The sequence below is a fragment of the Eurytemora carolleeae genome, unplaced genomic scaffold (genome assembly GCF_000591075.1).
Source record: "Eurytemora carolleeae unplaced genomic scaffold, Eaff_2.0 scaffold15, whole genome shotgun sequence".
In the NCBI taxonomy this organism is placed as follows: Eukaryota; Metazoa; Arthropoda; class Copepoda; order Calanoida; family Temoridae; genus Eurytemora; species Eurytemora carolleeae.
Genome location: NW_019396069.1, coordinates 209,988 through 232,104, shown reverse-complemented (window position 1 = coordinate 232,104; position 22,117 = coordinate 209,988). Strand labels below are relative to the sequence as shown.

The following is a 22,117-nucleotide window of genomic DNA, read 5'->3' as shown; positions in this document are numbered from 1 at the left end:
GTCAATTGTAACGTCCTACGTCGTCTATTTATCAAGCCCTTATTTCAAATGTATATTCTGACTTAAATCAGGGGTTTGTCAAGAGAAATTGTAGACTTCTACAAAATTTTGCTTAGTCACTCCTTCGTTGGCCATTTATAATTATTAAATAAACCTCTTTCTACTCAATACATTTCAATCTGCCTTGTTACTTAGTAGGTTCTGCGTGGTATAGTTATGGAGCCCTCTCAACCCTACCTATTATAACTAATATCTGCTTAAATACTCCGTTTGCGTGGAGTTATCGAGCCCTCTCTATGTCTGCATATTATAACCAATATGTGCTTGGGTTCTCCGTCTGCGTTGTCGAGTTATCGAGCCCTCTCTACGTCTGCATACTATAACTAATATCTGCTTAGGATCTCCGTCTGCGTGGTGGAGTTATCGAGCCCTCTCTACGTCTGCATATTATAACTAATATCTGCTTAGGTTCTCCGTGTGCGTGGTGGAGTTATCGAGCCCTCTCTACGTCTGCATATTATAACTAATATCTGCTTAGGATCTCCGTGTGCGTGGTGGAGTTATCGAGCCCTCTCTACGTCTGCATATTATAACTAATATCTGCTTAGGTTCTCCGTCTGCGTGGTGGAGTTATCGAGCCCTCTCTACGTCTGCATATTATAACTAATATCTGCTTAGGTTCTCCGTGTGCGTGGTGGAGTTATCGAGCCCTCTCTACGTCTNTTCATGGGTCGGGGGCGGTCAATACAATTTTCTAGAAGGGATTCTTTTTTCTCGACCAATTTCTTATTTAGACCGATATGTTTGGTATGCTTACGCGGAGCTTTACTTTTTTTCGAAGAAGTGTTCGTGAATTATTTCAAGAGAAAATACATACATTCTTGGGTAGAGTATCGTTGGACGGGTGGTGGAAAATAGAGTCAAAATTGTCATCTTGATTTTTGAATGCATCCCTGTTTATTCGATCCATTTTATATACATCTAGCGATGGTAAAAATGTTACTTATTTTGTCTGGGAACAAATAAGTAACTAAGTGATAAAAAATTGTGAGTAAAAATGCGGGATACAAATTTTTAACGTTAATGTTTAGGGCTACTAACTGCAGGAAGAAGGCTTGTGGACACACCTCCAACCTGAGGCCCAAGAAGAAGCTGAAGTAAACTCAGGATGACATTTGCTGCTGTGAAGACGACTTTCATCAACATCTTTAAATGTCGTCTTGTGCAGTATTCTGGTCAATAAAGGATGTGTTCCTCAATAATTTCGTTTTAAACTTTCAGAAATTAAATAATGGCGGATAAGTTACCAGATCCCGTGGTGGACCAGCCAAAAAAGGCAGGCGTTATTATTTGTCATGTTTGTGATGACGTATAGGAACAGTAACTCAATTTTAACAATTCAGAGCTGTGTACCATATCTTATATTGACGGGAAAGTTATCGACACTTAAAAAAGGCCAATTTTTTCTGGCTCCTGATACCGGACCAACAATAACCATCTTTACTGAAATACTTACGCTTATTGTGAATAGTACAGTGATCCCCAGAAAATTGTTGAAAAGGAAGGCTACTTAAAAGCACTAACGATGCACATTTGATTTCTTACAAAGCAAATTGCATTTAATTTTAGTTAATTATTAAGTGAAATGTGGCTGTCTACACTGCACAATTGTCTCGTGCATTGTGGACCATTAAATGTCATAATTGAAGTTAAAAAGTCGGCTTCCTATTCCAGAGTTATCTGGTTGTTCCTGTACGCTCATAATCTTTCATTCTTTCATATTCAGAAAGGGTTTTTTTATCAAGGGTAATGTAATTATGACATTCCACTCCATTATTATCCTGAAGGTGACTTGAATCTATGAAGTAATGCTGAATGGAATTTTAAGTTGCGCGACGCAGGAACTTTATTTTTGGTCCGAGAAACGGGTTATTCACAAAGAATGAAACTTTAAAGACGATAGCGAAGAATTTATTCTGTATTCATCCCAGTTAGTTTCCTTCCTACTACTTAATTTTTTTCTCTTTCAAGTGTTTGATTCAATAGACAATTTTCAGCTGTGATATAGCTGCGACTTCCTCGATTAACTATCCTGGGGCAAGGTTATAATGCAAGGAAAGTTAATTGCAGTTGCGTATACTCTGCGTACTTATTGAAACCAGTTTCTCTGTGAACAAGAATAGATGTGTCCGTATTCATAAAGTATCCGTGGAGGATAAAAGCATTGAATTTTGATAATTCACATAATAGTATGGTACGACCAGAATATTACATTGTTTTTTTATGTGAAAGATGGATCCCATGTCAGGCTGTGAACACCGTCTTGTGTTCACTTTACCGCCCAGAGACGGTACACTGCAGTACAAAAGATGTGTACACCTCTGAAATATCTTTCCTTGCATTATAACCTTGTCCTTGGGAAGTCGCTGCTAAAGCATAGCTAAAAAGCGTTACAAACAGTGCTTAGGATCCATTTAATTTTGATGCGGATCCGGATCCTAGATCCGCACTGGAAAAAAATCGATCCGGATCCATGTCATTTCTTTAAGATTTACTGAATTTTTTTAACAAAAAATAGTTTTCAATTTTTTTTCCCGCTTATTTTTATCCTAAAACTTGATGAACCATTCAGAAATGATGAAATTTTTATAATCTCTTTTTTTAAAGTTCACATTTGGGTTTTATGAGTAAGTGTCTTTGCAGTTATAGGTTGATCCCTTGGATCCGTGGATCTGCATATTTTTGCGAATCCGGATCCAGGAAGCCAAAATCTTGCGGATCCAACGGATCCGGATCCCAAGCACTGGTTACGAAACTGATAAATGTCAAATCTTCTAAGGTTGTAACCAACGAGGTTGTAGTATATAGAGTGATTCTTAACTATTTGTACAGGCCATGTACTCTACTTTCAAAGGTCAATCTGTATGTTACAGTAGGGGGGGGGGGGATTTATGAAAATAATATTGTCACAGATGTTCAATTGGTCCGTTATTTATAATAGTGGAATGTCAAGATTAAGAATGTTGCCCTCAAATGTTTAACATTACTTCTAACACATTTTTCTTGAGAGTAATTTTTAAGACCATAAGACATTAACAGGATGATCCAAATAAAAAGAATATTTGTATAAAGCTTTAACACTAAAATGCTGAATTGGAAGGAAGGGAGAGGATTTTAAAGTTGGGGGGGGGGGGGGCACATTTTAAATATGTATATATCGGGAGGGGAGAGAAAGTGATACGGGTAAAAAATCCCCTTCCCCTTGAACATTTTTACAGGGAATTTTTATAAAAATATTCATTTTTAGTAGTCAAATGGGGCCACAGGCAAGCAAAATTTTGAATTTGTTCCTTAAATGGCTTTAAGTTGCCTACTCTCTCTTCTTTCGTTACTCATTTTTTAAGGGGGAAGGACAGGACTCCCCTTAGTTTTCCAGGGAAGGGGACGTCCCCTAAAGTTTCTAGGGGATGGCCTCCCCCTCCCCCCTGCCTGAAGCCGACTATGGCAATACGTCATTGTTCATTAAAGGTTCTGTATTAACAATGTAAAGTTTACAAAAACTCCCCATACACTTGTACTCCTAAAGCGTACTGCATATTTGATATTTGTACTTTATGAATAGGCCATAATCTCTTAATATCCTATATCAGTAAGCTGTCTTAATCGTACACTCAGGCTAAAACACACAGCCAGGTAGTTTAGTTTCAGCCCCCATGATTTAACCCATTTAACCAAATCCTGTCAAATCTTCAGATTGTGTCCCTGTAGTTATAGGTCGTCCTTGAAGTCTCTTTTATTATGTAACTTTGTCTTGGCACATTGAATAAAGTTTCGATAAGAAATTGAACTAAATTCTGATCGTATTATGATATAATCGCAATATTTTTTTTTTTCACAAGTTGACTTAATTTCAACGTATTATATTGACGCATTTTATCTCGCCTAATGATAGAAATGATAGAAGGGTTGTGAGAATTGTCTGAACAGTGAACACTGGTTTGATTATAAATTAAATAATAAGACAAAGTTTTAAGCTGCATGGAACCATAGTTGAAGAAAGGACAGGGGTTTATATTTTCCTGAATAAATCGCCCCCTCTTTATAGAAAATCTTTTTTTCTTGTCAAATTTGGTTGCGCGAAACGTACATTTTTTCTCACTGAATTGGGGCAAATAAATGATTTTAGATAAAATGTTTCAAAAAGAATAAATAAACTGACTGTTTTCGTCTTATTTTAATTTTTTTATTGATCCCATGCAGTTCATCAAATATTATTTCTGTAATTCTTTAAAATATACACCCATGAGATAAAAATCATTTCTGTTGTTGATACTTTGTGGATATCCCTCTTGAGAAGAAAACAATGACGTCGGGGAAATTGNATAAAATATACACCCATGAGATAAAATATACACCCATGAGATAAAATATACACCCATGAGATAAAATATACACCCATGAGATAAAATATACACCCATGAGATAAAATATACACCCATGAGATCAAATATACACCCATGAGATAAAATATACACCCATGAGATCAAAATCATTTCTGTTGTTGATACTTTGTGGATATCCCTCTTGAGAAGAAAACAATGACGTCGGGGAAATTGTCAGATTTCTATTTTTGCTTTTAGAAAACAGAACAATTTAGAAGTTATTTTAAAATATGAAAACATGTTGTTCAGTTCTTTGTGGTTCTAATTGCTATTTTAAGAATCTGTTCTTATTTTCTTGATTCTCGGCAACAAGTTTCTTTCTTTGCCAAACCATTTCATCAAGCAATTAATTCGATATATGTTCGAGTTACAGAGCGGTGTAACAGAAGTGCTTAGGATCCAATTTATTTTGATCCGGATCCGGATCCTGGATCCAGGATCCGGATCCTGGATCCGCAAAGGATTAAAATGGTCCCATAAATGATCATGAACATTTCTTAAAGATTTACTTAATTTTTAAAACCGTTTAGTGATCGGGATATTTTTTATAATATATCTTCTTTTAACGGTTAAGATTTAAGGTTTGAGAGTAAAAATTATATATTTCAGGTTGAAGAAGATGATACTAAAGATGACACTAAACCAGGTGCTGCTGGTGAACTTTCTGCTGCATCTGGTGAAGATGATCATGATAAAGTTGTTGCAAAGGTTTGTTAAAGGGACTATCGGATGTAACTTCAAATGATCTGTTTAAAAATGAACTGTTAAAGTAAAAATAAGAGATTCCTTTTTTCTGTTTTTTTAATTGCGGTTCTGCATTCCTTGCGGATTTACGGTGGGTTGAACTTTTAAAGTGAATCGGCTTTTCTACTGTATTCTTACCAGTCCATTTCTGGGGGAAACACTTTTCAGAATTTTTCCCCCCCCCCCCCCTTCTGCAGTCGGATTCCTTAAAAAATATCCTTTCATTTCAAACATCATCGAAATTTAACGAAGGTATATTTTATTTTAAAACCTTATTTGGATCAAAAGAGAAAACCTAAGTGTTGGCTTGATTTCATGGTTATATCAATTATTTTACAAGACAAAATTGGTCTTTTGGGTCGGTTTAAGGGTTTCGAAAAGAGAATGATTTTCCAAAATTTACCGGTATTTTCCTGCTTTATCATACTTTTTAGTTTTTATATAAAATATGTATTTTCTATTTTTCTATTGAGTCGAAATTAATGTGTACTTCATATAACACTACTACAATTATCATAGATTAAAAACTTTTAAGTAGAAATATTTGACCGTCGTTATATTCTGAAGAAGTTTGATTGTTATCATGAATCTTTTGGGGTGGGTTCAGATTACTTTTTTACCTGCATTTTGAAGGCATTGCGTTATAAAATTTTAAATGATCTACCTTGAGCCCCAGTATGTTTGGAATTTGATACTTTCATTTAAAAATGAAATTATAGTTATTAAATATAATTTGTTTATTTTAAAGAATCCAGCAAGATATCACATTATTCTCAGTTTTTAATCTAAGCGTATTCAACCGAACTTTGCACTTAGGTTTAGGAAATATTATCTTTCTCTGTTTTCAGATATGATCTTTTTCAAATATGATCTTGTCATATTATTACGAGTTAGACGCTTAGTCCACATTTCATGACTGATAGTTAGTTTATGAAAAATAAAAATATCGTTAGTGCGTAATTTCTGAAGGTTTAGCATTACGTTAAAATTTAGTATTAAGTTAATAAAGCTTAATCGTCAACTATAAGTGTGTTATCTAAAGATTGAATAAAGATGATAATTACAATTACAAAGATTTAAAGTTAATCAAAAATGTATCAATCTAAAAGTTGGCGATTGCTTTTTTTTATTAAACTAGGCTTTTAGCTTCGCGCCCATCTTCTATTTTAACTTTTAATCGTGGCTTTATCTGTGAGCATCTTCTCTTTGAACAGTATAAAACAAAACAAAAAAGTTTGCGGATTTTATAATATTTTTTTGCTTATTTTCATAATTTTACAAAATGTAAAATTTATATTTTGAAAATTTTGATCATTCATAAACCTTTCCTGGGGTCAGAGGTCCCACTCAAAATTTGGGCCCGATCGGTTCAGCCCTTTTGGTGTTTTTTTTTGATAGAAAAAACAAACAGACAGACAGACAAGCTAAATTTTATAGATTGCTTTGTCTCCTTTATCAATTTTTATCTAAAACGAAGTAAAGTTGAATAATAAATGGCAGTAAACGCATACAAAAGATTTCTCTTTAAAAATTATCAAGGGTTGATAAAGTTTTTTTTATTCTGCTTCTCATTTAAAACTTCCTTTCGGCAGCCATGTCCTTATGAATAATGAGAAAGTTCTCTGGTGGTTGGATCCCGTAATCCAGCATGGGTTATAAATATTTCTAAGTCACGGGAAAATACTTTCTTAAACCTTTATTTTTCCTTTCCACCCCTCTTAGGAACTAAATGATTTTTTGGGGTAAATAGTATCAAAAAGGGTAATAAGCTGTACAGTTCAGTACATGTATTCAGGATGGGAGCTGGATTTGAGGATATACCCATAGCTTTACAGTACAGTACAGTTCATGTTTATTCAGAATGGGACCTGGTCTGGAGGTTGGGGTTCATATATATCCCAAGCTGTATAGTACGGTACATAAGTATTCAAGAAGGGACTGACTTGTTTTGGAGGTTGGGGTACATAAATATATACCAAGCTGTGCAGTACAGTACATGTGTATTCAGGAAGGGACCTGGTTTGGAGGATGGGGTACATATATATCCCAAGCTGTACAGTAGAGTACATGTGTATTCAGGAAGGGACCTGGTTTGGAGGATGGGGTACATATATATATCCCAAGCTGTACAGTACAGTACATGTGTATTCAGGAAGGGACCTGGTTTGGAGGATGGGGTACATATATATCCCAAGCTGTACAACAGCCCCACATGTTAGAAGCTGGATTATCAGCAGCTGTGTCGAAAGTGTCCCAGGTGAGGGTTTATCAGACAAATATAATTTATAAAATGTTGAATTCTCATTTCAGGGACAATTTTTTTCTCAGAAAATCATTTCCTTCCCCCTCACTTCAATTTTTTTTTTCAGGCATATGTTCGACACGTTTAGGATTTTATCGGGGGAAAGCGAGATTTGGGTTTTAATTATCCATTTAAAGAGGGGCTTGCAACTCCATGAATACCGGGTTATTTAGAATTAAGTAAATGGGGAGAGGGGGAGGGGGACTTGATGATGCATTGTAGAAGTAAAAGAAGAAGTTAGATTTAACAAGTGTTGTTTCAAACAGGTGGAAGGAAAGGGCTTGAGATAATATTAGTAATATTTATTAGTCAAGGATCAAGATATAGTAAGTGAAGAAATACACTCAAGGGACTGAAAATGTAATTTTAAGTGACATACACTCAAAAATGGCAATTTACCCTTTAACAATTTGTCTGATTAAGTACGTACTAGATACAAAAGTCGCTTTTGCATCTCTACTGTAGGAAAATATATATGAATCCTCAAAATTAAACGCTAATAATCAAAAGGCAATAGCTTTTGAATAATTGATCACTTAAAGGGTTCAAGGGTAACGTTGCGCCCGCATTGCCATCTTTGCATGGAAGGTCACTTTAAGTTTCGCTTACAGTCCCTTTTAAGTACGGAAAATTTCTAACTTATTGTTTCAAGAAATGGTAATTTTTTCCCCTCAGCTCAGTCGAAATCTGTTTAATATTGTTATCGAAAGATTTGTAATATTAAATAATTGAAAACACGTATCCATCCTTCAAAAACATATTTTAACAAGCCAAATTAACAAACAAATTTGTATATTTAATAAGGTTTGTGATTATACTATGAAATGTTATTAATTTTCTCTAATATGATTTCTATTGTGCAGTGGGAAAAACATTGTGTAGTAACGTAATAATTTGTACTACTCGATATATACGTAATAATTTGTACTACTCGATATTATTTTTATCATAAAGATTTATTCACACACAAAGATATATAAATATATAAATAGATATATATAAATGGTGTAGTTTAAATTTGTTCAAATAAATTTTTGAAAATACAGGTTTCCAAAAGAAAAAAGAAAAATTTGCAAAATTATTCATAAATAGTCGACATTGATCATTACTCGTTACATAGCATGTTTATCATTTCAGTTATTACGTAATCATCGAATCCATCAACATATAAAATATTCATTCTTGTATTTAAAAGTTCTTGTAAAACCGGAACTTTCCATGCATGTTCCAATGGGACATCAAAATATTTCATTTGTTTCTTAACTAACATTTTACTAAGATCGGAGGATTTACAGAACAATCATTTGCAATAGAAAATAAATTTCTGCCAAGAACTGTGTTAAGGGCATTTTTACATAAATTAGAAAGAAATCTAGAACTTGCTTCAATAGGCTCATAGAAAGACACACATCTGCTACCTAACATAGTTTTTACATGTAAACATTGTGAAATACTTTCAATCAAGTATATATACGTAATAATTTGTACTACACGATATATACGTATCCCTAAACATGAAGTACAAATTGTACTATGTACTCGTTTAACAATGTACATTGATTGTACTTTGTACATTGTACACACGGGATATTGTTCACTACTGTTCATTGTACATACAGGACATTGTTAACTACTGTGCATTGTACACAAGGGACATTTTACACACGGGACATTGTTTTCATTGTACATACGGGACATTGATATCTACTGTTCATTGTACATACGGGACATTGTTCACTACTGTTCATTGTACATACGGGACATTGTTCACTACTTTTCATTGTACATACGGGACATTGTTCACTACTGTTCATTTTACACAAGGGAAATTGTGCACACGGGACATTGTACACACTGGACATTGTTCACTACTGTAAATTGTACACACGGGACATTGTTCACTACTATACATTATACATACGGGACATTGTTCACTACTGTACATTGTACACACGGGACATTGGTCACTACTGTTCATTGTACACACGGGACATTGTTCACTACTGTTCATTGTACACGATGAACATATTTTACTACTGTACATTGTATACACGGGACATTGCTCCCTACTGTTTATTGTACACGCGGGACATTGTTCACTACTGTACATTTTTCTATGTTCTTGTGCAGAAAATTGCACAGATATGAATTAGATTAAGGTTTTAACGGTACTGTTGTGAATTAGGCACACCACCTCTCTTAGATTGGAGGGTCACTTTTAAATTACGATAACGAAAATCTCTTAAAAGTCTAAAATAAAAACTAATTGAGGCGACATCTGGGGCTACCAAGATGGTGAAGAGTAAATCCATGGAGGTGGTTCAAGCTGTTTCTGGAGATCTCAACGAGGTAAAAACAGGTGGTGGTAGATTGGAACTACGTATTATTTTTACTCCCGAGTGAAAGCTTGAAAAGTGGTGGATTGCAATTTTTTTTTCTTTGTCTGTAGAAGATATTTTATTAATTTTTAGATTAACTTTTGCTTTATATGGCTTAAGAAGCCCCCCGTCTCCTAAAATCAACCCAAATTTCTCTTACTCTCAGTTTGAACTGATTTGACAGTAAGATCGTGTGATATCATAACTAAAACTTTCAAGCTTTCATTTATACCAAAACTTTTATAAGAACGTTTTTAACTACAGTTTTTCAGAAGATATATAATACAATGTTAACTTGAGGAACGTATGCTCTGAATATCCGTTTTCAGGATTTTGAAAATCTTGATTTTTTTCTCTCAAAAGTAGTGAGTAGAGTAAAGAATTAGGGACATAATTGGGGTAAAACATGAAAAATTAGACATCAAAAGGAAGTTTTTCAAGAAAACATAAATCTCTAAAATCTGTAATCAAAGAATTTAAAACTGAGATTCAATTCTAAACAATATCAAAATAATGTCAAGAGAAAAGCTAGTTAGATGATAATTCCAAAAATCTGCCATCACTTTTTTTTCATTTCCTCACTGCTGAAAATGAACCATCAGGATTAAAGTCAAAACACATAATTTTTTCTCGGAATATATTAATATGCACTGCAGGCTTCTGAGTTATAATTCAAATTTTTGGAAAATGCCACCTAGGGAATTTTAATTAAATCCATTTTAAAGAAATTTAAAAATAAAGCGCATTTTTAAGTCTAAACTCAACCGTAACTGTAGGGTCAAAGATTAATCAAGATTATTCTGCGTTTTTTTTGGCGATATTTTTAGAACCGTTGATGGCAGGGTCCCCAAATTTTGTGAATTTTCCTTAACAGTCATAAGACATGTTTTAGCAAAAAAATCAAAGCCTTAGCTCTTACGTGAACTGTAAAATTGACCAATTGCGGCCTAAAAAAGACTTTGAAGTAAAATCAGTAAAAATTACATCAAAAAAAATGTATTCGGGCCGCATTTTGACAGTCAGGCAGTTGACTTAGGGGTTTGATTTTTACCTACAACAAGTTTCATGACTGTTAAAGGAAAATAATAAAATTTGGAGACCATGTCATATACTGTTCAAAAAATATCGTAAAAACCCCCGAAGAAGCAGATTAAAGTCTTGAAGTGACCTGTGAATGCACTTCATATCTACAATTTCTTAAAAATTCCCAAGGTGGCATTTTCTGAAAAATGATAATATAACTTAGTTGCCTGCATATAAAAATAATCCAAAGAAAAAGTTTAGGTGTTTTGACTTGAAACCTGATGGTCCATTTTTAACATTCCTATAATCCTTTATACGCTTTATGTATGTAATAGTTTGGCGTCTCAGTTACATGAGTCCTTACCTGAAGCTTCACATTATCATAGAATTCTTCAATTGAGTGTTCAGGTGCGCGAGAGTGTGAAAAATGCTGCAACTCCAATTCTACCCTATGTAGGAGGGGCTTCCAGTAAAATTGCAGGGGCCACAGGGGCTCTAAGGAATACTATAAAGGTAAGAATAGATCATATGGGAGGATTTATTCAGGGGTTCAAAATTTTGATGATGTGGTAAAAAAAAAAAATTTGACATAAACAGGCAGATCCTACTTAAACATTACAAACAAAAAATTTAATTTTTTCCCCTAAAATCCTTTATTTTCCCCCTTATTTAGCTAATTAAATAATACAGGGGATGGGGGATAAAAAATATGTTAAGGGTTAATTATTCGTTGAATTTGGGAAATTAAATGATATTTATATGAAAATATATGAACTTTTGGGTTAAAAGTATCAAACAAAATGAAAATTTTCCTTTTAATTCCTAGTTTTCCTTTTTCCCCTCCAATCATTCTAAATCAGTACTCCTATCGTTTGGTATGAGGAAAATCGTGAGGTTTGAGTTAAGAGAAAAATGGATGTTTTTTAGATTTTACAAAAAACATTCCACGTGAGATATTTTAGTAGTTTCTGTGATGATTTAACATTGTCTTATCAGAATCTAGTATCAAACTAAATTTGGAGAGATTTTTTTTATTATTTTTAGCATTTAAAATCTTTTTAAAGAATTCTAAGTTTAATGCTACTGGGATATAGTCTTAATCAGAATCCAAATTTACAAGCTTTATTTGGAGAAAATTATTTAAAGCATTATTAAATTGTTTTTCAAGAATTATAAATTTATTTCTAATGGGATATATATATAGACTTAATTTTATAAAAAGTTTCTTCGGCGATGGACTGTTTCTTCCACAGGCTTTTCATCAGGCCCCATAATTTTTTTCACTTGGTCATATCCGCGAAAAGTTTATTAAATGATATTCTACATGTAAACCCCACTTCAGAAAAGGCTGTGCATCTAAGTTTTTACAATCGTTTATTTCCGATTATTCATTGATTGATTGCGACCTTCAGAATGCTTGCTTGTAGTTATGTAGGGTCGGCATTAGCTGCTTTTAGCAGTAGAAAGATGAAGTATCCGGTGATTTAAATGATAGAATAAGTAAAAATTAGTTGTTTTTCTATTGGTTTATGGTAAGGTTTTTGAATGGACTTGTGTTTTCTATCGAACTAACACGTGACTAAAAGACGGGTAAAAGTGAAATATAGACCTTTCAATATCTGCTTGACAGCTTGTGTATTAACAAATTCTTATTTGTATCAGTTTGATTAGTTTTTAAATGTAGCAATACTAAAAAATTTGCACCAAAAACGATATTTCGTCTTGAATGTCGTCTTATTCTTAAAGAAACCTAAATGAATTACATGCAAACATTATGTAAATATTAGTCGTTTAAAATGTAAACAAATTTATCTAATATATATAGATATTTTAAATGTGTATTGTTTAAGACCGAAATACAGTACCCGGACAAGATCTCACGCCTGGACACTCAATAACGTGACACCGGTTTTGTAATGACAGATCCATGTCTTGCGTCCGATTGAAATTGATGTTGAGGTCAACGAGGTCAACAATCGTGTGATGTCAATGGGTATCTTGTTCCGGATAAGATCAATTTCCCAGTCTCTAAGCAAATTTGTTCATATATTATATTTTCCAATTTGTGCAACGATGTTTTCTGTCCAACATAGATTTAATAATCCGGAGACTTGTCAATTTCAAGGAAAACACTGCTGACATTAACTAAATAAAATAATTTTTTCCCGGATTATCCCACATGGCATCCATGTGGGATAAAAAAGTGCGAACACGTTGTGCCCAACGTGGGGTTTCAGACTTAAATGAGGAAAATTTTATCTACACTTTTTAAATACTTTTTTATTATTTTTTCCAAGGTGGTATAGAAGCAACGTCTAAAATATTAGAAATTAAAAGCGGTACAGTGGATACTCAATTCGGGACTGTAAACGCAATTTTAAGTGAAGTTTTATGTATGATATGGCACACCTGATTCTCAATGGTACCTTAATAGCTGTGTCTGATTAAGAATGAATGAACTATCAATGTTTCTCATATTGAAATTTAATTAAGTTTAATTGGCGTTTCTCCAAAAAAGTATTTGCGGATTACTGCTTTTAAAAACAGTGAGGGCATAAGTTCAGGATAAAACATTTTTGAATCTAGAAAGACTACGATAATTATTTTAATTTATTCAAATAATTTTGGGGTTTGAAATATTTCTCTAAAAATCTTGAATCTTAAGATGCATAAAAACTCAAACTTTCTAGAGCGGGGTATGGTAATATTGCCTGGGTCATCCCCCTTCTAGTTCCTTTACACTTAGTAATAAAACTAATACAGCTAAACTATGCTTGGTTCACTTCAGAGTTTAATTGATTAATTAATTAATGTCCATTTAGCATTTTACATTTTACATTTTAAGCGTGGGGCCGGTGCACGCTGGCACCCTGGGGACCCATTCTCTCTGAAACCTCTTTTAGAAGTGAATCAAGCGTTATACTAGCTTGGTCGTTTTAGATATATTACCTTCAACCATCCGTGTAGACCACTGCCTTACACCGAGATTAACTGTTTACTAGCTGATGTTTGTTAACATAAAATCTACTAGAAACTTGTTCCTCAGCAGTACAAATACATCAGACATTTATACGCAAATCCTATCGCCCCCACTTTGTATTCTATATCACCTTGGTTTATTCTATACTAGTTGGACTGAAGAAAAAAAATCATGATTTTAAGTGACCAGGCTGATTATTGATCAGGTTGATTACTGGTTATGTTGATGACTGATTAAGGTTGATTACTGATTAGGTTGATTACTGATTAGATTGATTATTATTTGTGTGATAATTGGTTAGGTTGAATACTGAATAGGTTGATATGTGATTAGGTGGATCACTGGTTAGGTTGATGTTTAATTATGTGAATTTCTGGTCAGGTTGATTAGGTTTATTACTGATTAGGTTGATTTCTGTTATGGTTGATTTCTGATAAGGGGCTCAGTGATAAGGTTGATTACTGATTAGGTTGATTTACTGATTATGTTGATTACTGATTGATTGATTTATTGATTGATTGATTGATTGATTGATTGATTGATTTATTGATTTATTGATTGATTGATTGATTGACCCAGGAGCTTGACGAGGTTACAGATGAGATGACTGAGGCTGCTCTGGATGGAGTAACCAAATCTGTTTCTTCTTTCTGGAACATGGCATCAGGTTAGAAACCATTGTTTGGACAGATTAGGGGAAATCTCTAGATGATTAGATGAGATTGAAATAACTTGTCATAATTTTTTTTGCTATACGTTTCTTATTTAACAAAAAAGACATTATATAAATAAACGCGTTAAATTTCTCATGAAAATATCCACCTGGTTTACAAACTGGTTAAAACCAGTAAAGTGAAGTTTTGGAAATGTTCGATGTTTATGGTCTAATTATATTTAATTTGATTTATGACAAGTGTAATTTATGGGATGTGTTACTTATAGCAAAGAAATTGTGGTAAGTGTAATTTTGGCAAATGTATTATGGGAAATAAAACTGAGCAGTCAAAGAAAAACTAAATTTCAATTCGAGAGAGTTCCCACATCATCTATAATTTTTAAGAATAATTCAAGATAATACAAAAATCTCACGAAACAATAAGTACTTTTGTTTCTCCTTTCTAGCCCTTTATTAAGCAAAAAGCATATATAAAAAGTAACTGAAGCTCAGGCCGCAGGGGTGTATTTTTTTCAATTAGTTTTCTTCGCTGAACTGGGGAAATAAATTAATTTTTAGAGAAAAAGTAATAAAAAAGACAAAAAAAATCCTTTCAATGTCCATTTTTTCATTCGATCCGGGTCAAAATAAAGTAGTACAAATTAAAAATAAATAAGAAATTGGAGGAGAAAAAAACATGAAGATTATAAGACGCCTACTCTTACACAATTTTCCAATTATTCTGTACTTACTGAACAAAAGAAAGATTTCATTTTTTCAAAAAAAAACTTTTTTTCGAGAATAATAAGAATGATTTTTAAAGGAAAATGAAAAAAGAAAGTTGTCAAATATTTATGAAAATGGTGGAGTAAGCCTACCAGTAAATATCCTTTATTTTCATTTTTAGGAATATAATATATTATGGTAGGATACACTAACTAGATGTTAAGAATAAAATCCATAATGGTGGGGTAATCTAACTAGATGTTAACAATAAAATCCATTATGGTAGCCTGGTAGGATAAACTAACCAAATGTTAGAAATAAATCCATGTTGGTAGGATAAACAAACCAGATGTTAAAAATAAATCCATTATGGTAGGATGATCTAACAACCAGATGTTAGAAATAAATTCATTACGGTAGGATAAACTAACCAGATTTTAGAAATAAAATCCATTATGGTAGGATAAACTAACCAGATGTTAGAAATAAAATTCATTATAGTAGGATAAACTAACCATATGTTAGAAATAAATCCATTATGGTAGGATAAACTAACCAGATGTAAGAGATAAATCCATTTTGGTAGGATAAAATAACCAGATGTTAGAAATAAAATCCATTATGGTAGGATAAACTAACCAGATATTAACAATAAAATTCATCATGGTAGGATAAACTAACCAGATGATAGAAAGAAATTACTGTTTCCTACCATAATGGATTTTATTTTTAACATCTGGTCAAAGGCCCCTGCTGTTTCTTCTTTATATAAACAATTTGCCCCTTGCAACATCTTTTTATACCAGCCTCTTTGCAGATGATACTGTTGTTTTAAAGTCATCTCCTAACACTGCTTTTATGCAAACACTGAACTAAAAAAAGCAGCAAAATGGTTTCTATTAAATCGTTTGACACTAAACTAAATGTCTCAAAAACAAAGTTTAGAGTATTTAGATATAAAAATCTGCACTTTGACCCCAACAGTTGTACGAAAGAATTGGTAGTGACTGTGTGAACAAATATTTCAATTTGTTGGACTTCAACTTGACGAATTTTTAAACTGGATTTTAAATTGAACACATCTCGAACAAAATTGCTTGCTCAATCTTTGCTTTGTCTCAAATTAAGAATATCTTACCATTAAACATTCGTCTACTTGTTTATAACTCTCTTGTAAGGCCTCATATTGAATATGGAAGTGTTACTCTTAAACTATAAAAATTGATCTTTGCAAAAAAAAGGCAATCAGAGTGGTTAAAAATAGTACTTTCAAGGCACATTCAAATCAATTATTTTCAAAACTGAAAGTTCTTAATCTTGATGATACATACAAACTTAGTGTTCTGACATTTATGCATGGATACCTTCCATTTATTTTCCTTCCAATTATGTTTAAGCCTCTAGCTGAACCGAATAGAACAAAATCATATGAATTAGAACGGGTTTTAAACAAAAATCTAGAAAGCTTTCGGTCCGCAATATTTCCGAAATTGTTGATTGAAATTGTAAATTGACCTTTTAGAAACTAAATCTGCAAAAATATTTAAGCAAAGAGCAATCAATATTTATCTTGAGAATTATGAGAGGTTTTAATGCGAAAACCCTAGTTTTATATCATATGAGTAGATTTTATATAAAAAACTGAAACTTTATTAGCTTATTTGTGTTTGTGTATCCACCTCCTTAATACACTGTATTTTAATTTATCTCTTTATAAATCCCCCTGATCTCACCCTGCCACAGATCACCTGACAATCTCCTTCTTTCCAATCAACTCCTTACCTAGCCAAAAACATAATTTGATGTGTGTAACCAATTATACTCATTATCGTTAATAAACTTAGGACCAATCACTCAAAACAACCTACCCTGGTTAGGCGGCTCCAAACTGCATAGTAAATTGTGATTGCTTATATGTAATATATCATGCTTTGTAGTTGAATAAAAATATAAAATATGAATGAACCTCGTTGATTAGGATATGCAAACCAGATGTTGAGTGAAGACGATCTACCTGCAGATTCTCTACTAGTTGGAGCAAACTCTGAACCAATTATACTTGACCGACTACAAGCTCAGCTTCACGCACTAGCAATTGACCTCGCCACATATTCACAGGTTAGATAAGTGACGAAAATGGAAATCCATAATGAAATAAAAGAAATCTACTAAGTTATAACTATACATTTATTAATTGTAAAAGTAAGGAGAATCAATTGTTGAAGTATTATGTAACATTTAAAAGCTGAAGATATTACAAGACTTAGGTGTAGTAGTTATGCATGGAGACAAATAGAATTCAGGCTTTCTTCACACAAATTACTCATATGTATACATGATTTGTGTGATGGATTTCTGTTATGACTTTGATATGGTCTTTGTAAATTATTTTTTGAGTTAGTATGGTGAATGGTGAATGGTGAATGGTGAATGGTGAACGGTGAATGGTGATGCTTACTACAGTGATAACCAGAAAACCGTGGAATAGGAAGACTACATTAAAGCAAGTCGGAACTTGAGTCTAAAAGTCGTCTACCAATTCCAAAGTTTTCTGGTTCTCACTGTAGCAAAGCGGTATTTCGTAGATATTTCGTCTGCTTGTGTTCAGAATTTGTTTCTTGATATTATTATTGTTAAGAGAAAAAATACCTAACAGTTAAATATGATCAAGTCTGTGCGGGCTTATTGAATAATATTATTGGGAAGAATACGGTGTACATCATTTGTTTTATCTGTTTAAGCTTTTTCTCCCCACATTATTTAACCAAATCAAAAAAAGGTATGGGGAGATCAATGCTTGATCCTCAGATTTAGAACACAAAAGTTCCGATATCAAATTGAATATTTTTGTTCAGTCCCCATTTTATCTGTCTCTTTAAAAATGAGTACCTCCTAGACTATCTAATAAATATTAAAAAATCGCTTTCAGGATCCTGATCCCAAGGATGGACTAAGTGAAGATTGGACTTCTTGGCTAGCAGGACTAGACTTAGACAAAAGACAAGGTAAACCTAAATCATAGTTTGTTCCAGATATAAACGTAGAAACGGACGAACTGATCAATGATCATTAGGTCCTATTTTTTGTGGTGACTTACCTAACCTCAGAAAAGAAAATTAGCCCTACTGGAGAAATTAATAAACTTTGCATGGAAATTTTGATAAAAAATAATAAATTGGTTCACGAAATTGGGTTTGACCAAAAAGTCAAATTTGTTAATTTCAACATGGAGCCATGTTTTTATCCATTAACGATGGACCCTAAGTAAGAATGTAACTTTATAACATCTCAAAATGCGGATTTTTTTGTTTGAGACAAATAAATCGACAAAATTTATGTTTTATGATGCTTCCAGAGTAATTGGCAGCATGATGCAAATAGTTCACAGCATTAAGAAATATTGATCCCAATATTGTTATTAACAAGAATGTAAGGAAAAGTTTTGTCCAACAGTATTGCTGCTGTATAAACGCGAATGCTTTAAAATCAATTAATTTTAAAATTTACTTTTTCTGAATCAATTTAACATTATTTTTAGTTTTGAGTGGAAAATCTTGTTTAGTGCGTCATCTGACTTAAAAATCAATTTAACCAAGTTACGGTTTATTTTTACCAAATAAATTTTTTTTTATTTTGTTTAAAATATATTTCACTCCCCCCCCCTTGAAAAAAATCTTTTCTTCCAAATGCTCTGTGCTGAGTTTCAATTTTTATGTGTTTGTCCGCTTAACTGGACAAAAAAATAAATGTTGAGAATTATGTTAAATATCCTAAAAATAAATCCTTCATATTTTGTAGGGAATTTTTGAACTAGGTTGTTAAATCCTCTGAAAGCTTTCTAAATATTGTCAAGTTTGCTTTCTTCTCTTAAATCAATGATTTTATCAGGGTTCCCAGGGCCTCTTTATTATTCTCTTGATATTAAATTGGAATCTCAAATTCTATGGTTCGCAATTACTATTTATTATCGATTTTAATTTTTAATGATCAGACATTTGAGATATTTTTTATTTTCCTCTCAATTAGTGTGGAAGCTAATAAAATTATCTTATATTTCTAGGCGAAATATCCGAATTGATGATTAACAACTCTGCAGTACGGAAAATGTATAGCAACTTAGTTCCTGGCGAAGTCTCGCATAAACATTTTTGGGCAAGATATTTTTATAAGGTACAACGTTTTTTATTATTGTAAATGAAATGTTTCAAACTTGTTGAAGCTTTTAAGAATCTATTGTCCCTTGAAAAATAGTTGAAAAATTCAGGTCGCAAGTCGTAAACAAAAATTGTATTTTTTTCATTTGTCGAATATATTTACCATTATTCATAGACCTCATTAGCACCAACCCTTAAAGTTTAAGGTCTATTTGCTTGATCCAGGAGTGTTTAGACAATCCTGGATTCTTGAATTGAATTGGAAGGGTGCTGGTTAAAATCGGATACGCCACTTTAAATGGAGGGTCCTTTAGAATTGCAACTATAGTCTCTTTCATTCCATTTCATGGAATATACAGGAATTTCACAAAGTTATATTTACGAAATGATTGTGTATGGCTATTTAAGGAGGAACTGGCATAGCCCAGATTTAGATTTAAGAGTTTTACCTTCAGGTTCACCTGATAGAGAAGCAGGAGATGAAGAGGCAGGTCTTGAAACAGAGGGCGGAGAGGACAGCTAAGGCGGAGGATGAGGCGGATATTAACTGGGATGACGATGAGGAAGAGGTTTCCATTCCAGGTAAATAGGTATAGGGGTAAATATATATTTTAAAAATCAACTACCCACGGCCGCCCCTTTTCAACCCCAAGGGGACAGAGCTAAAAAAAATTAAGAACCACCCCTTCGGGACAAGATCTCTTTTCATCCCTTCGGGACAAGATCTCTTTTCATCCCTTTGGGACGAGATCTCTTTTCATCCCTTCGGGACAAGATCTGGTCAAAATTTGTAACCCTTCATAAACATTAAACCTACCTTGGGTTTTTGAGCGGTGCCTGAAAAAGTTAAGCCCGATCGGTTCAACCGTTTTGACGTTTATGGAATACAGACAGGCAATTTATGGATGGATAGTTAGGACTGGGAAGGCTAGAATTTTTACATATTTACCAAGATCGACGATTATCTAATTTCTAGAATTATGGAGTAACAATTATACTAGTTATGTAAACGCGTAAAAAAAATTACTTTTTGAAATCACAGCTTATGTCTGTTTTTAGGTTATTAAATTAAATATATTTTGTCAACAGTTAATTTTCCAATTCTGGGAATCAAAATAAAGAAAGTTTATGATTTCGACACATCTGATGACTTGTGATTAAATCCGTTATTTGGGTTGGGATCTGATTTTTAATTTAATTTTGATTTGTGATTTTTGATTTGTGATTTTTGATTTGTCATTTGGGTTGGGATTAGATTTTGAATTTGATTTTGAAAATTTCAGAGGAAGTACAGGACAAACTGTTGGCTGAGTATGAGAAAGAACTGAAGACGACAAAATCCCACGCCAAAAAGGACAGCAGTGCTTCGGACGATTGGGAAAAGTTGTCGGACGAGACTAAACCTTAAAACTTCGTGGATTTATGGATTTTAATTCCCTGTTTTGCTAGTTATACTGAGTTGGAATTCTAGAGATGAAGTGTTTGAGATACTATGGTCCTTATTGTGTGATAAAGAAATATTATATTTTCTCATGGATTCTCTAAATTTCCGGATTTACTTGTTTTAAGTTTTAATATTTAGCATCCTATATTTGCAATTTTAGAAGATTTTCGAACCCGCAACTTTTATTTTATAAGAAATCTCCTGTACCGTTTTTGTACATAACTACATACATACATTGCACTACAAGGGATGCAAGTTCCAAACCGTGATTTCGCCTAGACCTGACACGCGAGTGTCAGGTTGGGGCCTAATGTGCAAACTGCAAAGTTACCTTTTCTTAAAAAATTTCAATTTAGGTCGAGAAGAAGAAACCCGTCTGTATACTTTAATGCAGAATAATTAACGCTATATTTTTATAACTAAGATTTATATATTCAACCCCTACAAATGAATGATTTTCATGTTTTTGAAAATTATCTTAATGTTAGAAAATATCATATTATTTAAGCTAATGCGAAGTTTGGTCCCAAAACACGCATTGGGACACGTCGAGATTTTGAAAATATCACAGATTTGATCCAGTGTTAACTTTCAAGAATTTACTGAATTTTGGTAACAACAGAGTCTTTCGTACACGGTATAATTTGAATAATGAACAAAAAAACTTTTTGTCAATTTGTTCTGTTCGGATATTTTAAAATATAAATACTTATAAAAATTGAAAAATTCAAACATTAATATCATATTGTCTCACAATTATTTTGAAAAGAAAAATGCGGAAAATGTTGGTTTTAAAACGAAGGAAATTTTTAATCGTCTTTAATTCTACGTATAATGTGGAAACAAATTTTAGAATAAGATACAAATACTTTCAGTGTATCATGCAATCCTGTAATTGTGTTAGTTTTGAATCTTAAAATTTGTTAATACTTTGGATCGTAGAAATAGATGGTGTATGCTCCATAACGCGTCCATGATTCGAATCCGTGATTTGTGAGAAAATGGAAAGCCTTGTTATGTTCCAAAATTAGTGGGGGGGAGGGGGGTTATTAAACTTGAAAGACCGCTCCCAGTTTTGAAATGATGTAAAATATTGTTTTATCGTCGTGTCTAATATGTTGTAAATAGTTACTCGAGTTGAAATGGGTAATTGATTAAAATAAAACTTTACACGCAGTGCCGGGTTTTGGCAAAGGCACGGTTTGGAACTTGCATCCCCTAAATTGATGTAATGTACATTACACATATTTTTATAAATACTATAAACTA

The 22,117-nt window shown here is 33.0% G+C and overlaps 2 protein-coding genes across 3 annotated transcripts in view; one reads left to right on the top strand and one right to left on the bottom strand.

Annotated features, from left to right (window-relative positions):
• LOC111711550 (inner centromere protein) overlaps nt 1-13,825 on the bottom strand; it is a 76,005-nt gene extending 62,180 nt beyond the window's left edge. The window contains exon 1 of the mRNA XM_023485937.1: nt 13,784-13,825. The gene's annotated coding sequence lies outside the window, so the exon portion shown is untranslated. The remainder of the gene's footprint in view (nt 1-13,783) is intronic.
• Nucleotides 95-21,894, top strand: LOC111711536 (BSD domain-containing protein 1). 2 transcript variants are annotated; one of them, XM_023485927.1, is made up of 12 exons: nt 95-104; nt 1,279-1,336; nt 5,052-5,150; nt 7,339-7,443; nt 9,760-9,837; nt 11,298-11,402; nt 14,449-14,536; nt 17,229-17,368; nt 18,180-18,255; nt 19,311-19,420; nt 19,860-19,986; nt 20,688-21,894. In XM_023485927.1, the coding sequence occupies exons 2-12, from the start codon at nt 1,292-1,294 to the stop codon at nt 20,810-20,812; spliced, it is 1,098 nt and encodes a 365-aa protein (XP_023341695.1). In that variant the 5' UTR covers nt 95-104; nt 1,279-1,291; the 3' UTR covers nt 20,813-21,894. The 2 variants fall into 2 exon arrangements, with proteins under 2 accessions (XP_023341695.1, XP_023341688.1); XM_023485920.1 differs by lacking the exon at nt 95-104 and having other exon boundaries at nt 1,064-1,336.
• Nucleotides 21,895-22,117: the final 223 nt, after the last annotated feature.

What these genes read in the sequence shown, in the direction of transcription:
- LOC111711536 (XM_023485927.1), top strand. Translation starts at nt 1,292, where the DNA reads ATGGCGGATAAGTTACCAGATCCCGTGGTGGACCAGCCAAAAAAG. An exon ending in ATGATAAAGTTGTTGCAAAG is followed by an intron (nt 5,151 to 7,338) that starts GTTTGTTAAAGG and finishes ATGTGTATTCAG; the next exon opens with GAAGGGACCTGGTTTGGAGG. An exon ending in CTGTGTCGAAAGTGTCCCAG is followed by an intron (nt 7,444 to 9,759) that starts GTGAGGGTTTAT and finishes AAACTAATTGAG; the next exon opens with GCGACATCTGGGGCTACCAA.